Source organism: Procambarus clarkii, chromosome 4 (genome assembly GCF_040958095.1).
Source record: "Procambarus clarkii isolate CNS0578487 chromosome 4, FALCON_Pclarkii_2.0, whole genome shotgun sequence".
NCBI lineage: Eukaryota > Metazoa > Arthropoda > Malacostraca > Decapoda > Cambaridae > Procambarus > Procambarus clarkii.
The window spans coordinates 44,114,552-44,133,936 of record NC_091153.1 but is presented as its reverse complement, the minus strand read 5'-3'; the positions used below and the strand labels follow the sequence as shown (position 1 = coordinate 44,133,936).

General features: G+C 42.0%; 2 protein-coding genes across 2 annotated transcripts; one reads left to right on the top strand and one right to left on the bottom strand.

Annotated features, from left to right (window-relative positions):
- Positions 1–166: 166 nt before the first annotated feature.
- LOC123748907 (probable serine/threonine-protein kinase DDB_G0278665) lies at positions 167–1,015 on the bottom strand. The gene has a single exon (XM_045731030.2). The coding sequence runs from the start codon at positions 1,013–1,015 to the stop codon at positions 167–169; it is 849 nt and encodes a 282-aa protein (XP_045586986.2).
- A 10,425-nt stretch (positions 1,016–11,440) lies between these two features.
- On the top strand, positions 11,441–12,217 carry LOC123748918 (proto-oncogene tyrosine-protein kinase LCK-like). The gene has a single exon (XM_045731041.2). The coding sequence runs from the start codon at positions 11,441–11,443 to the stop codon at positions 12,215–12,217; it is 777 nt and encodes a 258-aa protein (XP_045586997.2).
- The last annotated feature ends 7,168 nt before the right edge of the window (positions 12,218–19,385 follow it).

Genomic DNA, 19,385 nt, shown 5'->3' with positions numbered 1-19,385 from the left:
GCATAGGGTGAAAGAAACTCTGCCCATTGTTTCTCGCCGGCGCCTGGGATCGAACCCAAGACCACAGGATCACAAGTCCAGCGTGCTGTCCGCTCGGCCGACCGGCTCCCCGAACTTCAGCTATGCTGAAGTTTTTCCCTAGGAATCCAATTGTTCACTTTAGAATCTAGATAATAACGCAGTTCTTACTTAGACCATCGAAAGGAGTGCCCGGTGTACTAGGAGTCCTACAGCGCTGCTCAGGGTCTTGATCTCCATCCATAGTGCGTTGAAGGTCGACGTCTTCCTGTAGCTCTGATGGGTTTGTGTCGATGACCTGCTGTAGACGACGCAGAAGGTCAGGGAGTGAGGGGCGGCACAGAGGGTTGGGATGCATAGCTGCCTGTATTACCTTCCCCATTGACGGGTACTGACTGGGCGACGCGTTCAAGATCTCAGACATGAGAACACCGTAGGAGTAGACATCAGACGCAGAGCTACTACATCCTTCCTCGAACATTTCCGGGGGATGTTTTGTGGTGACATTTGGTTCCACAAACAGCAAGACACTTTCATCTGTGGTGCAGGCCATTCCGAAATCAATGATACTGATTTCTGGATTATGGGGTGGGCCTCGGACTATAATATTGCTACCTTTAATGTCGTTATGTACGATTCCAGCCTCGTGGACTTCTTGTAATTTCTTCCCAACTTGTAGTCCGAGGTCGATTAAGTTGTATTCTGGGTTGTTAAACAAATTCTGAAGCGTCCGACTACCCTTGTAGGTGATCAGGAGAGCGAAGGGATTAACTGCCACACCCAGCAGCAAGGGGGCGCCACCTGCGCCCTTCAGTACCGTCAAAATGTTGGCTTCCCTGCTGAAAGATTTGGAAAACAAAGAAGACTTCGAGACTTTAAGTGCTGCCAGCTCTCCCCGCCACTCCACCAACACAACTACTCCATACGTCCCGGAGCCCAGGAACTTTCTCCTGTGTCTTAGCAAGCGACTGGCGACATTTCCGTTAAACTGCTCCATATTGTCGACGGAAAAAAGTACTGAAGAACTCTCAATACCCTTAATGACGGTAATATTAAACAATACGCTTTCCTGTGTAATCAGAAGGGATTTCTGAAGATATTTCTTGCTATCCGAAATGGTCGATTATAAAATCACGTTATGAAAGACTGATTGATAGAGATTAAGACACCGCAAGAGGTGGCACGGGTATGAATAGCCCCTAAGTGCTGATTGTCTTTCACTCTATGCCGGACTAATTTATCTAGAAAGGCAATTTATAATAACAGGAAGTGAGGAGTCGGGTGAACTGCAAGGACTAAGAAAACTTTAGGATTCCTCTTGACCCATATGAATATATGAACATAAGAATCAATGAAATAGCAGAAGGCCTATTGGCCCATACGAGGCAGTTCCAATTAATACCCACCCGATCTCATTCATAAATATGTCTAACCTACGCTTGAAACAATCAAGGAATATTACTACTATTATGTTACGCGGTAATTGGTTACACAAATCAACACGCCTGTTACCGTATAAGTATTTACCCTGGTTAACCAAGATTTATTTATCCGAATTCTTGTTCTAAACTGACTACGCCATTCTTTATCCTTTTGTACCAAGCTCTCCTTCTACTTATAAGGTGCAGGAGATGAGTCACAATAACGTGGCTAAAGTATGTTGACCAGACCGCACACACTCGACGTGAGAATGGTCCAGGACGGACCGAAACGTCGTCTACCTATAAGGTGCTTCACATCCTTTATTATCCATTTCAAGGTCATTAGTATTCGATCTATTCAATATGTATGGTATACTACGTTCCTGTGATTTGATTAGAATATTTATAAATAAGTTATATTTTGAATCCACATCGAAATCCATTTCACTATCACCCATCGCTGGGTTCACGTCTCGCTCCAAGATCGGCCCACACCCCCATGCCCAAAACTTTTCAATTTATTTCACCCAAAAAATATCTTAGGCTATACGAGTCCAGCGTAGGATGACAAAGTTAATCGCTCAAATTACAAACCTGTCTTATGAAAAAAAAATTGACAAAGCTTAAATTAAATTCTCTAGAAAGGCAAAGAACTAAGGGTGACATGATAGAGGTGAACAAGTGGATGAATGGGCATAACAAAGGGGATTTTAATATATTAAAAGTATACCCAAGAAACAATGGGTATAAATTGGATAAGTTTAGATTAAGGAAAGAGTTGGGTAATGCTGACATATGTAAAGTTTTGAGGCTAGGTAATGATGATAGAGTTACAAGATACGAGCTGGATGATGTTGAGATTGCGAAGTCGGATTGCGAAAGGGATCTGGGAGTTATGATTAGTAAGAATTTAAAACCCAAAAATCAATGCATAAATGTTCGTAATAAGGCTAATAGGACACTGGGATTTATTAATCGAAGCGTTACTAATAAGACACCTGGTGTTGTTCTTCAGCTATATCTAGCTCTGGTTAGGCCCCATTTAGATTATGCAGTTCAGATTTGGTCGCCGTACTATAGAATGGATATAACATTCCCTAGAACGCGTCCAGCGTAGGATGACAAAGTTAATCTGTTGACCAATCCACACACTAGAAAGTGAAGGGACGACGACGTTTCGGTCCGTCCTGGACCATTCTCAAATCGATTATCGTCTTGAGAATGGTCCAGTACTGACCGAAACGTCGTCGTCCTTTCACTTTCTAGTGTGTGGTCTGGTCAACATGGTATTACATCTTTAATGTAATTATGTTTAATTACATTAAAAATGTAATTAAACATCCGTTGGTTCATGTTTAACAAATTTGCGATAATTTTATTTAGCATAGTTGAGGCAGTTGATAGTGGTAAGGTTTGTGTTGTGTACCTTGTACCAATTTTACATGTACCTTTGTACCTTGGCTTTGCAAAGGTACAAAGGCCTTGTACAGTGCCTTGCAAAGGTACAAGTGCCTTGTACAGTGCAAAGTACAAAAGATCACATGAATTTAACCACATGAAAGACATTAAAAAGATAGAGGCTCATGGTATTGGGGGTGCTATATTAAGTTGGATTACACAGTAACACCGAGAGGGTGATCAACCACACCCAAATTACACTCCTTCCGCGCCGTGGGAAGAGCCTACTTTCAAAATAGTAATAGAAAGTCTCCAAATGAAAAAGGCTGCCTATGATCCGACAATCCTAAGGCGCATAATAGAAGAGCAAATGTATAGCGTAGCAGTAGCAGAAGCCACCCACATCTTCACAGACGGATTGATGATTGATGAAGATTAAGCCACCCAAGAGGTGGCACGGGCATGAATAGCCCGTAAGTGGTGGCCCTTTTGAGCCATTACCAATATCAAGAGCTGATACTGGAGATCTGTGGAGGTGCGAATGCACCCTGCGTGACGGGAGATGTCTCCCGGACCAAATAGTGACCAGATGGACAGACGGATCGGTGGACACAGAATATGAGAGTGCTGGCGCTGCTCTTTGCACGGCCAGCGTACAGGCATATTGGAGACTGGGAGGACTCGTATCGTCAACCCAAACTGAGCTGTTTGCCATACAACAGGCATTCGCATATGTGATTGCACAAAACACTCAAAATGCAATCATACACACAGAGTCAAAAGCTGCACTTCAAATACTAGGACAAAAACAGTAGAAAGATAATGTGGAAAAATTACCACCATTTTGTATCTTGGAGCAGTCGCTAAAGGCAAAGGATTCAACATAACCTTAAACTGGATCCCATCCCATATTGGAATCCTATTAAATGAAAAAGCTGATGAAATTGCTAAATTGGCAACACGTCATCCAGTGATACATAAGACAATTCAACCCCTGGAACAACCCAGCCTAGAGAACCTAAAAAACATCATCACCATAAAACTCTCACATCTCAACAAAGCCGACCTGCACCAGAGAATAGCTGAAGGTTCGCCATCTGCAACATGGTATCTTCAGGCAACCAAATTAGAAAGGATTAAATATCCCAAAAGGAATCCACAGGGAAATAGCAGTTAGGCTATATAGACTACGTCTAGGTTACAGATGCAACTGGGAGATTGGTGAACCCCGACAGAGAGAGTGCATCTTCTGCCAAACTGTCACAGAAAAGCCATTACTTCACTATCTTCTGGAATGTGAAGCAACCAACTGACCTTAGAAGAGCTTTGAGAGTTCCTGAATCATTGCAGTGGCCACCCTGAAGCCATCAACACAGCCACTCTCCTGGTCAACAAAGGTGTCCAGCAGCTGGACACCCTCATAAAGACTGTGAAGCAGTATCCTCCCCACGATAACAGCTTGATGGTTAAATGCAACCTCAGAATACTGAAAGAATTAAAAAAAAATTGTACCACTTACGGGCTATTCATGCCCGTGCCACCTCTTGGGTGGCTAATCTTTATCAATCATCAATCAGTAAAACTCCGCTCCTGTGCCAGATAAGTTCACTACGGGCTCACCATAGCCCGTGCTACTTGCCCCGCTCCTGTGCCAGGTAAGTCCACTACGGGCTCACCATAGCCCGTGCTACTTGCCCCGCTCCTGTGCCAGGTAAGTCCACTACAGGCTCACCATAGCCCGTGCTACTTGCCCCGCTCCTGTGCCAGGTAAGTCCACTACGGGCTCACCATAGCCCGTGCTACTTGGAACTTTTTGTTCCCAGTAGCTGAATCTTAAAGCACAACAAGCAAAAGAATGAATGACATCATACAATACGTCCGTGAACATCGAACTGATGTCGTAGTGCTACAGGAGACACTGGTGGCTAATGACTTCAATCCAAGATTGAAAGATTATCAGAAGTTTTCTCTTGCAGCTGGGGAAAGAAAACGGAGTCTCACTACTTTTGTAACAACATACTTGAACAGATTACGGGAGACATCTCCCGTCACGCAGGGTGCAGTCGCACCTCCACAGATCTCCAGTATCAGCTAATGATACTGGTAATGGCTCAAAAGGGCCACCACTTACGGGCTATTCATGCCCGTGCCACCTCTTGGGTGGCTTAATCTTTATCAATCAATCTGAACAGATTATTGATGACCTCCACATGGGGGATGAGTGTGTCACTAGAAGTGACCCTTCACTTAAACAATAATGTCCTACATATAATCAACCTATATGTGCCACAGAGTAAACTTGACCTTGACACACTGCCTGAATTTGTTAATGAAAAACCTACCCTGCTGGTTGGTGACCTTAATGCCAGACACCCACACTTTGGTGCCAACTGTCATCAGCCCAATTGTCCATGGACGGAAACTGTCACTCTTTGTCAGGGGAAGTGTAAATCTTATTGGTCCTGGGTGATGAACAGCCAACTCACCTCAGAGGAGGAAAATTAGACTATGCTCTCCTGCTGAATGCACAGGACACGGATGCCAGTACACACATTGTGCACAGTGACAATGTCAGACCACGAAGGAAAAATGAAACAGGAAATTTCCTTAAGTACTTTCGTATATTAAATACATCTTCAGAAGGTCTTCTTTCTTTTTTTTGGACCTTCTGAAGATGTATTTAATATACGAAAGTACTTAAGGAAATTTCCTGTTTCATTTTTCCTTCGTGGTCTGACATTGTCACATTCTTAATCACGTGTTTATTTTCGTGATATACACACATTGTGCACAGTTTATACTGTGTTACAGTATAAACACCTCAAAATACAGTTTAAATACAGTTTACACAGTTTTGTAGTGAACACTGAGCACTGATTACCACCGTCGACATGCGCAAGAGAAAGAGACTAATAAAAGAAAAAGATTATCACTCGGACCAGATATGAATGTGGCCGCACTTCATAAACAAGATGAGTGTTTATCTGGGATTTGGTTCACGGAATACCAAATCCCAGAAGACATTGATACATTTGTTGATGACCTTAATGACCTAATTGAGCACTGTCTCAGAGTCCTGCGCCGTACGACCGGGCGAAGTAACCCTCAGAGTTAGTCTTCAAACCCATTAGTCTAATCGTCGAAGCTTCATTATCTCTGAAATTCTATCCCCAATACTCTGTATAAGATCATGAGAACATAAGAATAAAGGTAACTGCAGTTTCATGCCTTGTTGAACGGAAATTTTTGGAGATGTGCCATGACTGCGTTTTGTCCGGCGTTGTCGCAGTTTCCTGCTGTGCTGGACCTTTAAACTCTCGGAAGTTGCCCTTGCATACTGTTTTTTACGAGACTTTTGGAATCAATGAGATTCTGCTTGTGTTTTCCTGTAAGCGTCGCAGAAAGATAGGACCGGTGGAGCGCCTCCTTGGGATCGGTGTGTTGCTGTTAACATAAGAACATAAGAACAAAGGTAACTGCAGAAGGCCTATTGGCCCATACGAGGCAGCTCCTATTCTATAACCACCCAATCCCACTCATATACTTGTCCAACCCGTGCTTGAAACAATCGAGGGACCCCACCTCCACAATGTTACGCGGCAATTGGTTCCACAAATCAACAACCCTGTTACTGAACCAGTATTTACCCAAGTCTTTCCTAAATCTAAACTTATCCAATTTATATCCATTGTTTCGTGTTCTGTCCTGTGTTGATACTTTTAATACCCTATTAATATCCCCCCGGTTATGTCCATTCATCCACTTGTAAACCTCTATCATGTCACCCCTAACTCTTCGCCTTTCCAGTGAATGCAACTTAAGCTTTGTTAATCTTTCTTCATATGAAAGATTTCTAATTTGGGGAATTAACTTAGTCATCCTACGCTGGACACGTTCAAGTGAATTTATATCCATTCTATAATATGGCGACCAAAACTGAACTGCATAATCTAAATGGGGCCTAACTAGAGCAAGATATAGCTTGAGAACCACACCAGGTGTCTTGTTACTAACGCTGCGATTAATAAATCCAAGTGTCCGATTTGCCTTATTACGAACATTTATGCATTGATCCTTTTGTTTTAAATTCTTACTAATCATAACTCCCAGATCCCTTTCGCAATCCGACTTCGCAATCACAACACCATCTAGCTCGTATCTTGTAACTCTATCATCATTACCTAACCTCAGAACTTTACATTTATCAGCATTAAACTGCATCTGCCAATCCTTTGACCATTTCAAAACCCTATCTAGATCAACTTGAAGTGATAGTGAGTCCTCCTCCGAATTAATTTCCCTACCGATTTTCGTATCATCGGCAAATTTGCAAATGTTGCTACTCAAACCTGAATCTAAATCATTTATATATATTATAAACAACAGAGGTCCCAGGACAGAGCCTTGAGGCACTCCACTTACAACATTTTCCCACTCTGACTTGATTCCATTTATACTAACTCTCTGTTTCCTTTGGTATAGCCATGCCCTAATCCAGCTTAATATAGCACCCCCAATACCATGAGACTCTATCTTTTTAATCAGTCTTTCATGTGGCACTGTATCAAAAGCTTTGCTAAAGTCAAGGTATACAACATCGCAATCCTTACCACTATCAACTGCCTCAACAATGCTAGAATAAAAAGATAACAAATTTGTTAAACATGAACGGCCATTTATAAAACCATGTTGCGACTCAATTATTAATTTATGTTTTTCAAGATGAAGACGAATTTTATTTGCTATTATAGATTCGAGTAACTTTCCCACAATAGACGTTAGGCTAATTGGTCGATAGTTAGACGCAAGTGATCTATCTCCTTTCTTAAAAACTGGTATCACATTAGCAACTTTCCAAAACTCTGGCACTCTGCCTGACTCTATTGATTTATTAAATATGGTTGACAGTGGGTCACAAAGCTCGTCTTTGCATTCTTTAAGCACCCTTGTGGATTTGTTCAAACGTTCTTGCCTTTTTCTGGGGGCATATGTAGTATTACCACATGGAACCCCATCCAGGAATATGGTTACTTTGTTCTCGGATACCAAGCTATAATCTATTGTGTTAATGTTGGGGTAGAGAGGCGGGCCGTGGATCATAATGTTATCACACTTTATGACATTGTGTACAATGACAGAACAGAATACGAAACAACGTTTATAAACTGGATAAGTTTAGATTTAGGAAAGACCTGGGTAAATATTGGTTCGGTAAGAGGGTTGTTGATTTGTGGAACCAGTTGATTTGTGGAATACCAGAACCAATCAAGCCTGGGTTGGATTCTGTGGTTATAAATAGGAGCTGCCTCGTATAGGCCAATAGGCCTTCTGCAGTTAAGTACCTTTATTCTTATGTTCTTATATCCATTCTCTAGTATGGTGATCAGAACTGAACTGCATAATCTAAATGGGGCCTAACAAGAGCAAGATATAGCCGTTATATCAAGATATAACACCAGGTGTCTTATCACTAACGACACTTGGTATTTTGTGTCATGGGTGACTTTAATTTTATTAGAATAAACTGGATTAACCGAACAGGGAATAACGAAGCAGAAGATTTTCTAGAATTAATTGACGATTTTCTCACTCAACATCATTATGGAAACAACATCGGAAAATAATATTTTAGACTTAGTGTTAACTAACAGGGAAACAAATTAATGATATCGAAATAGAGAGTGAACTAGGGAACAGTGATCACAAAGAACTCATATTTAGCATGTAATGGAATAGATCTATAGAGAAAATTCTGTTAAAGTGCCAGATTTTCGAAAAGCTAATTTTAATATCCAAAGAAATTTTGGGGTTCAAATAGATTGGAGAAGTCTTGGGCATGGGGGGTGGGCGGTCTTGGAGCAAGACGTGAACCTAGCGATAGGTGATAGGTGACGTAAAAAGGTATTTTGATGTAGATTCAAAATATAACTTATTTAACAATTTTCTAAGCAAAGCACAGGAACGTAGTATACTATACAAATTGAATAGATCGAATACAAATGACCGGAAATGGATAACAAATGATCAGAAGAACCTTATATGTAGAAAAAAACTTGGTACAAAAGGATTAAGAATGAGGAAGTCAGTTTAGAACAAGAATTCGTACAACTAGTTAGAAATGTTAAAAAAGAGATAACGAGGGCAAAAAGAAACTATGAAGTTCGTATAGCAGGGCAAGCAAAGTATTTTTCAGTTATATCGAACAAAGGTTTGAGAAAGGATAGGTCCATTAAAACCTGAGACAGGTCAGATGTGGATAATGACGAAGACATGAGTAGTATTTTTAATAAATATTTTATCTCTGTATTTACTAAAGAAGACCGTAACTATGCCTTCTGCCTAACAAGTCTATGTGGGTGGGGACGAGGATAGGTTGACGAGTTTAGCAGTTACCAGGGAGGATGTTATTAAACAAATAGTGAAACTCAAACCAAACAAATCCCCAGGGCCGGATGAAGTGTTTGCCAGTGTGCTTAAGGAATGCAAAGAGGAGCTTTGTGATCCATATTTAGTAAATCATTAGAGTCAGGCAGAGTGCCAGAGTCGTGGAAGGTTGCTAATGTGATACCAATTTTTTCATAAGAACATAAGAACATAATAACAAAGGTAACTGCAGAAGGCCTATTGGCCCATTCGAGGCAGCTCCTATCTATAACCACCCAATCCCACTCATATACTTGTCCAACCCGCGCTTGAAACGATCGAGGGACCCCACCTCCACCACGTTACGCGGCAATTGGTTCCACAAATCAACAACCCTGTTACTGAACCAGTATTTACCCAAGTCTTTCCTAAATCTAAACTTATCCAATTTATACCCATTGTTTCTTGTTCTGTCTTGTGTTGATATTTTTAATACCCTATTAATATCCCCTTTGGTATGTCCATTCATCCACTTATAAACCTCTATCATGTCACCCCTCTAGTAGTCATTAGTATTCTAGTGACAATTTGTATTGTATTCTACGTTCCTGTGCTTTGCTTAGAATATTTTTAAATAAGTTATAGCAAATTTGTTAAACATGAACGGGTATTTGTAAAAGCAAGTTGTGAATCATTTATTAATTTATGTTTTTCAAGATGAAGACGAATTGTATTTGCAATTATTGATTCAAGTAACTTTCCCACAATGGACGTTAGGCTAATTGGCCGATAGTTCGACGCAAGTTATCTATCTCTTTTCTTGAAAATTGGTACCACATTAGCTACCTTCCATGACTCTGGCACTCTGCCTGACTCTAATGATTTATTAAATATGGTAGACAGTGGCTCGCAAAGCTCCTCTTTGCATTCTTTAAGTACTCTGGCAAACACTTCATCCGGCCCTGGGGATTTGTTTGGTTTGAGTTTCACTATTTGTTTAATAACATCCTCCCTGGTAACTGCTAATCTAGTCAACCTATCCTCGTCCCCACCCACATAGACTTGTTAGGCAGAAGGCATAGTGTTAAGTTCCTCTTTAGTAAATACAGATATATAATATTTATTAAAAATACTACTCATCTCTTCGTTAGTATCCGTTATCTGACCGGTTTTAGTTTTTAATAGACCAATCCGTTCTCTAATCTTTGTTCGACCTAACTGAACAAAAAACTTTAGGCTTTGTCTTTGTTTGCCCTGCTATGCGAACTTCATAGTTTCTTTTTGCCCTTAAGCACCTGGTGTGGTTCTTCAGCTATATCTTGCTCTGGTTAGGCCCCATTTAGATTATGCAATTCAGTTTTGGTCACCGTACTAAAGAATGAATAATAATTCACTAGAACGCATCCAGCGTAGGATGACAAAGTTAATCCCGCAAATTAGAAACCTGTCATATGAAGAATGATTGACAAAGCTTAAATATCAGAGCAAGTAACAACACAAAACAGAACATGAAACAATGGGTTTAAATTTACTAAGTTTAGATTTAGGAAAGACATGGGTAAATACTGGTTCGGTAACAGGGTTGTTGATTTGTGGAACCAATTAACGCATAACGTGGTGGAGGTGGGGTCCCTCGATTGTTTCAAGCGCGGGTTGGACGTGTATATGAGTGGGATTGGGTCCCATTCATATACACTAATAGACCTTCTGCAGTTACCTTTATTTTTATGCTCTTTTGTTCTTATATGAACGAGTTTGACTGGATCAGCCTTCACGCAGGGTGCAGTTGCGCCTCCACAGATCTCCAGTATCATCTTTTGATACTGGTAATGATACTGGTAATGGCTCGAAAGGGCCACCACTTACGGGCTATTCATGCCCGTGCCACCTCTTGGGTGGCTTAATCTTCATCAATCAATCAATCGATCAGCCTTCCCACCGTTCACCTCACCCTCTAAGCGTATAAATTCTGTGGTTAGATTTGCAGCTTCACAGGAGACATCTCCCGTCACGCAGGGTGCAGTCGCGCCTCCACAGATCGCCAGTATTAGCTCTTGATACTGGTAATGGCTCAACAGAGCCACCACTAACGAGCTATGCCCGTGCCACCTTTTGGGTGGCTTAATCTTCATCTTCATCATCATTGCAGCTTCATTATTGTGACATCCACAGACCTTCCAAGAGATTAAATCGTCTTGGATATAAGGTGTTGCAAAGTACTATATTTTAGTCGTTTGAAAATGAACTACCTTAGTGAAGAGACAGTGAACAGTTTACTGGAGTTGAAGATTAAGTCTCTAGGCTCTGGATCATATGGTAAAGTAGCCCTGGTAAACTATAAAGGAAAGCCGGCAGCTCTTAAAGTAGCCATCTCGTCTGCCTGTAAAGAATCTCTCACTTCCGAAGCGAGGTTATTGAGCTACCTGAACGGTACTGGTGGCGCTCCAATACTGCTAGCTGTAGCTGACAAGCCTTTAGCTATCCTCACTTCCTACAAAGGAAGCCAGAGGCTTTATGACTGGTTCAAAAATCCAAGTTACACTCACTATTTAATCTACGTCGGGCTTAAGGTTGGCAGTGAGTTATTACAAATCCACAAGGCGGGTATTGTACACAACGACCTCAAGAGCGACAATATTATGGTCGAGGGCTCGCCTGCCAATCCCGAAGTCAGCATAATTGACTTTGGATTGGCCTGTCGCAACAATGAATATATCGACATAAAAGGAGGCCCAGATGTTGCCCCAATATACGCCCCTGAAGTACTTCGTCACGAATGCAGTACATTCGCAGCTGACGTGTTCTCGTACGGAGTACTGATGCTGCAGATCCTGAAGATGATGCCCATGCAATTCCCGCTACTGGAGCAGATATGCAAGGAAGCTGTTCACCCCAACCCTAAAAGGCGGCCATCGCTTGGAAGGGTCCTGCACCTCCTAATGGAAAGATTTCACATATTCATAGCTTCCCTCAAGCCTTGGAAGCCAAGGAATCGTAGGAAGCCAAAGACCCGTTAGAATGCCTGTCCTAATCCAGTGACCGTCATTCCTGAACAGGAAGACAGGAAACAGGAGGTGAGTTCACGGGAAGACAGGAGTGAACAGGAATCGACTTGAGAATGTTCCAGGACGGACCGAAACGTCGTCGTCCCTTCACCTTCTAGTGTGTGGTCTGATCAACATACTTCAGCCACGTTATTGTGACTCATCGCCTGCACAGGAGTGAACAATGCTATCAATATTATAGTCTGGATTAGGCTATCAAAAGGGAACTTTGAACAGTGTAAACCCCGTCCATGTGTACGGTAATAGTACAAGTGCTACTGGCGTCCTAATCTAGTTACTCTATAAATTATTATTGAATAATAATAACATGGGAAAAATGTCGTCACGAACCCAATATCTATTGGCTTTGTGCCTTTTGATAATTGCTTTTAAATTTTAAAATAAAATATTTTTAATAAATTTGTTTTTTTTTCATAATTACCTTGTTTGGTTGTTTGTGGATGTTCACCAAGAGGTGTTTGCATGATCAATCTAGGCGCCAAGCTTAGATCGATAGTTCTTTGATTAATGAAATGACTAATTGCTCACTCTTTTATCATATTTACATATAACATTTTCAATCGTGCCAGCTTCAATAACTTTGTCTAACCTGTTCCACTTATGGACAGCTATAAGGCAGAACAAAATGTCTCTCTAACCTCTGAAACTTGTTTGTGTCTATATTCCATCCTTGACCCCTTGTTAATCTCTTCCTGGCTTTGTCTACGTTAATTAGTAATTTATGTTGAATAGTTCTGAATCTCAGTTATTTTCTCCGTTCATCATTTTTACAAATGTCATTTCTGCCTCAAAAGCTGTATTCCAGTTAATATATGCAGGCTATTGAAAATAATATAATTTTTCTATGTTGCTACATTTACTTTGATTATTTTTATAGTGGAATTTTACAAATGGTATAGCAAATGTTATCACCTTTTAGGAGTCTGAGTTTGTTGATTGATTGATGAAGATTAAGCCACCCAAAAGGTGGCACGGGCATGAATAGCCCGTAAGTGGAGGCCCTTTTAAGCCATTACCAGTATCAATAGATGATACTGAGAACTGACGGGAGATGTCTCCCGTCCTGAGTACTGGGTTAAAGGCATACCAGCTATGCCAGTCTGAAACATCTGTGATGGCTAGGGTTCGAGTCTCCTGGTGGGTAAGTGTTCTAAAGTTGATGTTATAGCAGTAGAAAATGTTGCTATATTTTAAAACAAATAAAACTTGTTTTTCATATGAAACAAATGGGCAGTTTCTTTCACTCTGATGCTCCAGTTCCCATAACAGTAAATAGGTACCTGGGAATTAGACAGCTGCTACGGGCTTCTTCCTGAGAATGTGTAACAACAAGGTGGCCTGGTCGAGGACCGGGCCGCGGACACGTTAAGCCTAGAAATCATCTCTCAAGATAGGGGGCAGGATTTGTGAGGTTTTCTAACCAGTGTTCTGTTTCACTGTTCTATTGTTCTATTATATTAGCATTGTTCTATTAGTTGTGTTTCATAAATTGGTCTTTAAACTACTGAAGATTTGTATGAGGTAATATATACAAGAACAATCAACACATTAAACAATTTTATTTGGGTTATCAGCACTTCCACCATATTGTTTGTGGTGTATAGCACCTGTGTGCAGGTGAGTGTGTAGAGGCTGACCCCAGCCTGTGGTTCCTGTCGCACCTGAAAACACTGCACTCTGGTATCCATATTTGACAATGTTATAATAGTCCTTAATATGAGTTAAAGCTGCGACCATTTCATTTGCTTCATTTAAGAGGCCAGTTATAAAGTGGACTTTGTTTGTATAGCGTGTTTTGATACCTTGTATATTGGCCAATATGTTGACCAGACCACACACTAGAAATTGAAGGGACGACGACGTTTCTTACATATTTCTTACATATTGTATTGATCTTACATATTGGCAAATATGTAAGATGTGGTATTTGTGGAAGTGTTGTGTATATTCCTTGGTGTTAGTATCTGTGGTTCTGTCTCATTATCTGTGTTCAGTTTAGCATCTGACAGAGTTGACGGTACAGTTTGGACATTTCTTGCCATTCATTTTAGCTTTCTCTTACTAAAAAATCCTCCTGGTGTGTACGGGTGTTACTGTGTTCATAATGGGGGTGTTCTGACTTTACTTGCTTTGTTCCTTTGATATGAACATCTGGACATTTTCTTAAATCACTCCTTTTTGGTTAGCGAATTTTTACTGTTTCGGGTGGAAGTATTTGTAGACGGCTAGTCACATTAACGTGGCTGAAGTATCTTGACCAGAACACATACTAGAAGATGAAGGGACGATGATTCTCAAGTCGATTCACAATCGACTTGAGAATGGTCCAGGACGGACCGAAACGTCGTCGTCCCTAGTTCACCTTGTAGTGTGTGGTCTGGTCAATAAGTATTTGCAGTCATTAGAGTGACACGTTCCTGACACTAAATACCCTATTTAGGGTATTCCTACAGTTTCGTGGGTTGTTATATTTACACGTTCCATTTGTTCTTGCTGACAGCCCGTGTTTACACCCACTTCGTGCATAATATCGGCAAGTTCCACGTTAAAGCTTTGTTTGCTATGGTCCATCTTCACTACACTCTGTGTTGGGGCTTTGCTGATAGATGTATCCTGGGATCCTGCAGATTTCTGCTGTTGCTCACTAACTTCCTTTTGTGTAGTCTGTCTGGGTCTGTTCCCGCCCTCTGTTCATTCGTACTCTCTACCACTGTGCTATCGTGTTGTAGTTCATCCGTGTCTCCACCTGCCTGGACTCCCTGCACTTCCCGTTGGCATTTCTCAACTATTTCTGAACATGCAGTAACGAAGTGCTGTCTATCCTCTTCAGAGGAAATATTTTTCAACAAATTTGCTATTTTCAGAAAGGTAATTAGAGTATTATCAGAAAGAGAGAATTATTTATTATAGAGAAAGAGTAATTTGTGTATTATCAGCGCAAATCCAGAATAACGAGGTATTTGCCATTCCTTTTTTCTCTTAAAGTATCTGGTAGTTTGCCACATTTTGTGTGTGTAATTGCATTTATGTAGTTTGGAGACTCAACATTTTTGTTGCATTTCGTGCAAGACACGACTGTGGCAACTGTATAGATATTATTGTTGGTATCACAGTGTTGTGATGGTCTTTGTCCGGTGTTTAATGTAGTTTTGTCCGATAATGCTCTCGGACGCAGGTTCGAATCCTCGTCACGGCCCTTGTGGATTTGTTCATGTAGTTTTAAACTTTATTGATGATATCCTCCCTTAGTAAAACCTTGGTGGCCGGGCTGGTAGCGATGGTGGTACCTTCTTGAGGTTATCTTGAGATGATTTCGGGGCTTACCGACCCCGCGGACCGGTCCTCGATCAGGCCTCCTTTTTGAAGTTGGCAGCCCGTAGCAGCCCAGGTACCTATTTACTGCTAGGTGAATCGGGCCATCAGATTGAAAGAGTGCCCATTTGTTTCCTCCTCCGCCGGAGATCGAACCCGGAACATTATGACTACGAGTCCCGAGCGCTGTCCACTCAGCTGTCAGGCCCCGCTGACCTTATCTGAGGTCAATTGCTACCTGCCTCTACCCTCCTCACTCCCACCATCTGCTTCCGTATAATTAGAGCTTGTTTCCTTAGATTGATTCGAGTTTTATTTTGTGTTGATATACTGAAAACCTAATTAATATCCCCCTTTGCACAAAGTAATCACAGTAACGTGAAGTATAAATAAGAAAATCAGTAGAAGCCGTGATGAGCTTGGTCTAGGTATTCCCAAGCAAACGATGTAGACTCTAAACCACGACAAAGTCAAAAGAATTGCAACCTGGAATTCTACTGAATCCACGAGGGTTCCTGAAGCCGAACCAGGGTTTAACACAATTCCCCCCATGCACTCTGCCCCCCCCCCCCAAGAGTGAATGGTCGGGGGGAGGGGGGGAGGGATTGTGTGAAACCCTCGTTAGGCTTCAGTGGAATCCACAGAAACGCTCGTCCAGGTTTTCTACCTCGAACGTTTCTCACCAAATGCAGAAATAAGTCACATTAACGTGAGAGTAACAGAAGCCAACACAACAGACAAGGAGGAACTTCTGAAACATACAGCTTCACAAGAGGTCGTAGATTCAAGCTAAGGAAACAAAGGTGGCGTCAATATATAAGAAACTTCTCTTTTGTAGACAGAGTTGTAGACGGTTGAGACATTGTTAAGAAAGACGGGTGAGGATGCCGTCAATTGACAGCACCGAGAAGACGGGACACCACGAGCCTAGCTCTCATTCTGTAACTATACTTAGGTAGTTACACACACACACACACAGTGTGTGGGGGCCTCGTAGCCTGGTGGATAGCGCGCAGGACTCGTAATTCTGTGGCGCGGGTTCGATTCCCGCACGAGGCAGAAACAAATGGGCAAAGTTTCTTTCACCCTAAGTGTCCCTGTTACCTAGCAGTAAATAGATACCTGGGAGTTAGTCAGCTGTCACGGGCTGCTTCCTGGGGTGTGTGTGTGTGTGGTGTGGGGAAAAGAAAATAGTAGTAGTTAGTAAACAGTTGATTGACAGTTGAGAGGCGGGCCGAAAGAGCAAAGCTCAACCCCCGTAAAAACACAACTAGTAAACACAACTAGTAAACACACACAGTGTATATGGAGGCTGACTCCATATACAGTTTCAAGTGAAGATATGATAGAGCCCAGTAGGCTTAGGAATCTGTACACCTGTTGATTGACAGTTGAGAGGCGGGACCAAAGAGCCCCAGAGCTCAACCCCCGCAAGTACAAATAGGTGAGCGCGCGCGCTCACACACACACACACACACACACACACACACACACACACACACACACACACACACACACACACACGGAAACAAACAGAGCCAAAGGAACAAAAAAGCAGTAACACCAACAAGCTCGGCGCTGTTTAATAGTACCCAAGACGGTGAATTATAAGTAATATTCTGTCCAGCGCTATCTCAAACTACCTCATTTTTTTACCCTTGATTCCTGTTGGTAATTTCCGCAATTGGGGCAGAAGGCGTAATTGCAAGGACCAAATATACGCTGAACAATTATACGCTGAAAATTAAATACAGTATATTTGTGGGTGGGAGTGGGGGGGGGGAGTGTGTTGGGGTGGGGGGGAGGGAGTGTGTTGGGGTGGGGGGGAGGGAGTGTGTTGGGGTGGGGGGAGGGAGTGTGTGGGAGGGGGGAGTGTGTGGGGGTGGTGGAGAATGGAGGAGGGGTAGAGAGTTGTGATTTGTTTTTCAGTGTGTAAAAAATAATATTGTTCTCAAAAGGGTTAAATAACAGATACATTACAATAAATGATTTGAATATAAAAGATTTTAATTTGCCTATACCTATGTGAGAGATGTCTGTCTGTACCTGTCCGAAGTTGGAGGCCAGATGCTTGGGGCTAGTCTCCCCCAAATTTGCAGGGGGGAATGGTCTACGGTACGGGACGAACATAGGCTCGTCTGGGTGGCAAGAATTAAAGTGGAAACAGCGTGTCAGAATCATATTCTAACCCCTACAATGATTTTTGCTACTGCCTGCAGACTTTGTACGTATGAAAAATTTTTTTTAAATAATATTTCATAACAAATGTTTTCTTATTGTAATATATATCATTATTCACTGATTGGAAAAATGAATAAATATTTCCCAATCTTTACATTGACCCTAATAGCGTAAGGCAGAATATCGTTCCAAAAGTTTAAAGTTTTTCTCTCTAGCCCCGCCCCTTTCCGAAGAAAATGAATAGCTAATCCACATTTTTAAATATTTCACACCGTTAAGCTGCTTCCACTAGCAAACCACCCACATGACAATGTCAGACAATTATATTTTTTATAGGAGAGAGAGAGAGAGAGAGAGAGAGAGAGAGAGAGAGAGAGAGAGAGAGAGAGAGAGAGAGAGAGAGAGAGAGAGAGAGAGAGAGAGAGAGAGGGAGGGAGGGAGGGAGAGAGAGAGAGAGAGAGAGAGAGAGAGAGGGAGGGAGGGAGGGAGAGAGAGAGAGAGAGACAGAGAGAGAGAGAGAGAGAGAGAGACAGAGAGAGAGAGTGAGAGAGAGAGAAAGAGAGAGAGAGAGAGAGAGAGAGAGAGAGAGAGAGAGAGAGAGAGAGAGAGTGTGTCTGGCAGACCCCGGGCAATATGTAGTACCCCCTAAGTATGTATTTACATATACAGGTAAATACATAATTAGGAAAAACCTATCTTGATGGAAGATAAATGTAACAGGTAGTGTTTTCTAGCTAAGCTGAAGCCAGTAACCTAGCCATCGAACACCCGCACGTGCGTCTAGGGAAGTCGAGACCGGAGTCATCATTCTCGAACATGTCAGAGGCACAGTGTCTCAAATTGTCCGATAAGCTGCTTCCTCTACCAGTGAAGACAATGCACTTAGCTTTCCCTTCCGCTCAGGACAATATATATATAACTTTCCCTTTCAGTTAGGACAATGCACACCATTCTCGCAAGACAACACATGTTGCTATTTGTCGCCTCAGACAAAAATATGTGAGTAAAAATGGCAACTAGACAAGTATGGCATCGTGGCGACTACTTCTCCTGGAACACTGCTCGGTACTCACCTCCCTTCACCAGCAGGAGAGATACCTGAAACAGCGGCACTATAGAGAACATATACGGCACAGATAGACGCGATAAAGCACCCAAACTATTGGGACAAAGTCTCAATTGGGAGACTTTGACTAAAGCCTAAAGCACCTAAATTATTGGGAGTCTCAAAGCTCTCAAAATGTACTGTCTGGAAAAAGAGACGAGAGAGGTATAAAATAATATATATTGGAGGAAGATACTGGAGGGCCAGGTCCCAAATTTCAACAGTAAAGTAACAACATACTGGAGTGAACAATATGATAGGAAATGCAGAATAGAACCAGTGAAGTCTCCGTGGTGTAGTGGTAAGACACTCGCCTGGCGTTCCGCGAGCGCTATGTCATGGGTTCGTATCCTGGCCGGGGAGGATTTACTGGGCGCAATTCCTTAACTGTAGCCTCTGTTTAACGCAACAGTAAAATGTGTACTTGGATGAAAAAACGATTCTTCGCGGCAGGGAATCGTATTCCAGGGACCATAGGATTAAGGACTTGCCCGAAACGCTACGCGTACTAGTGGCTGTACA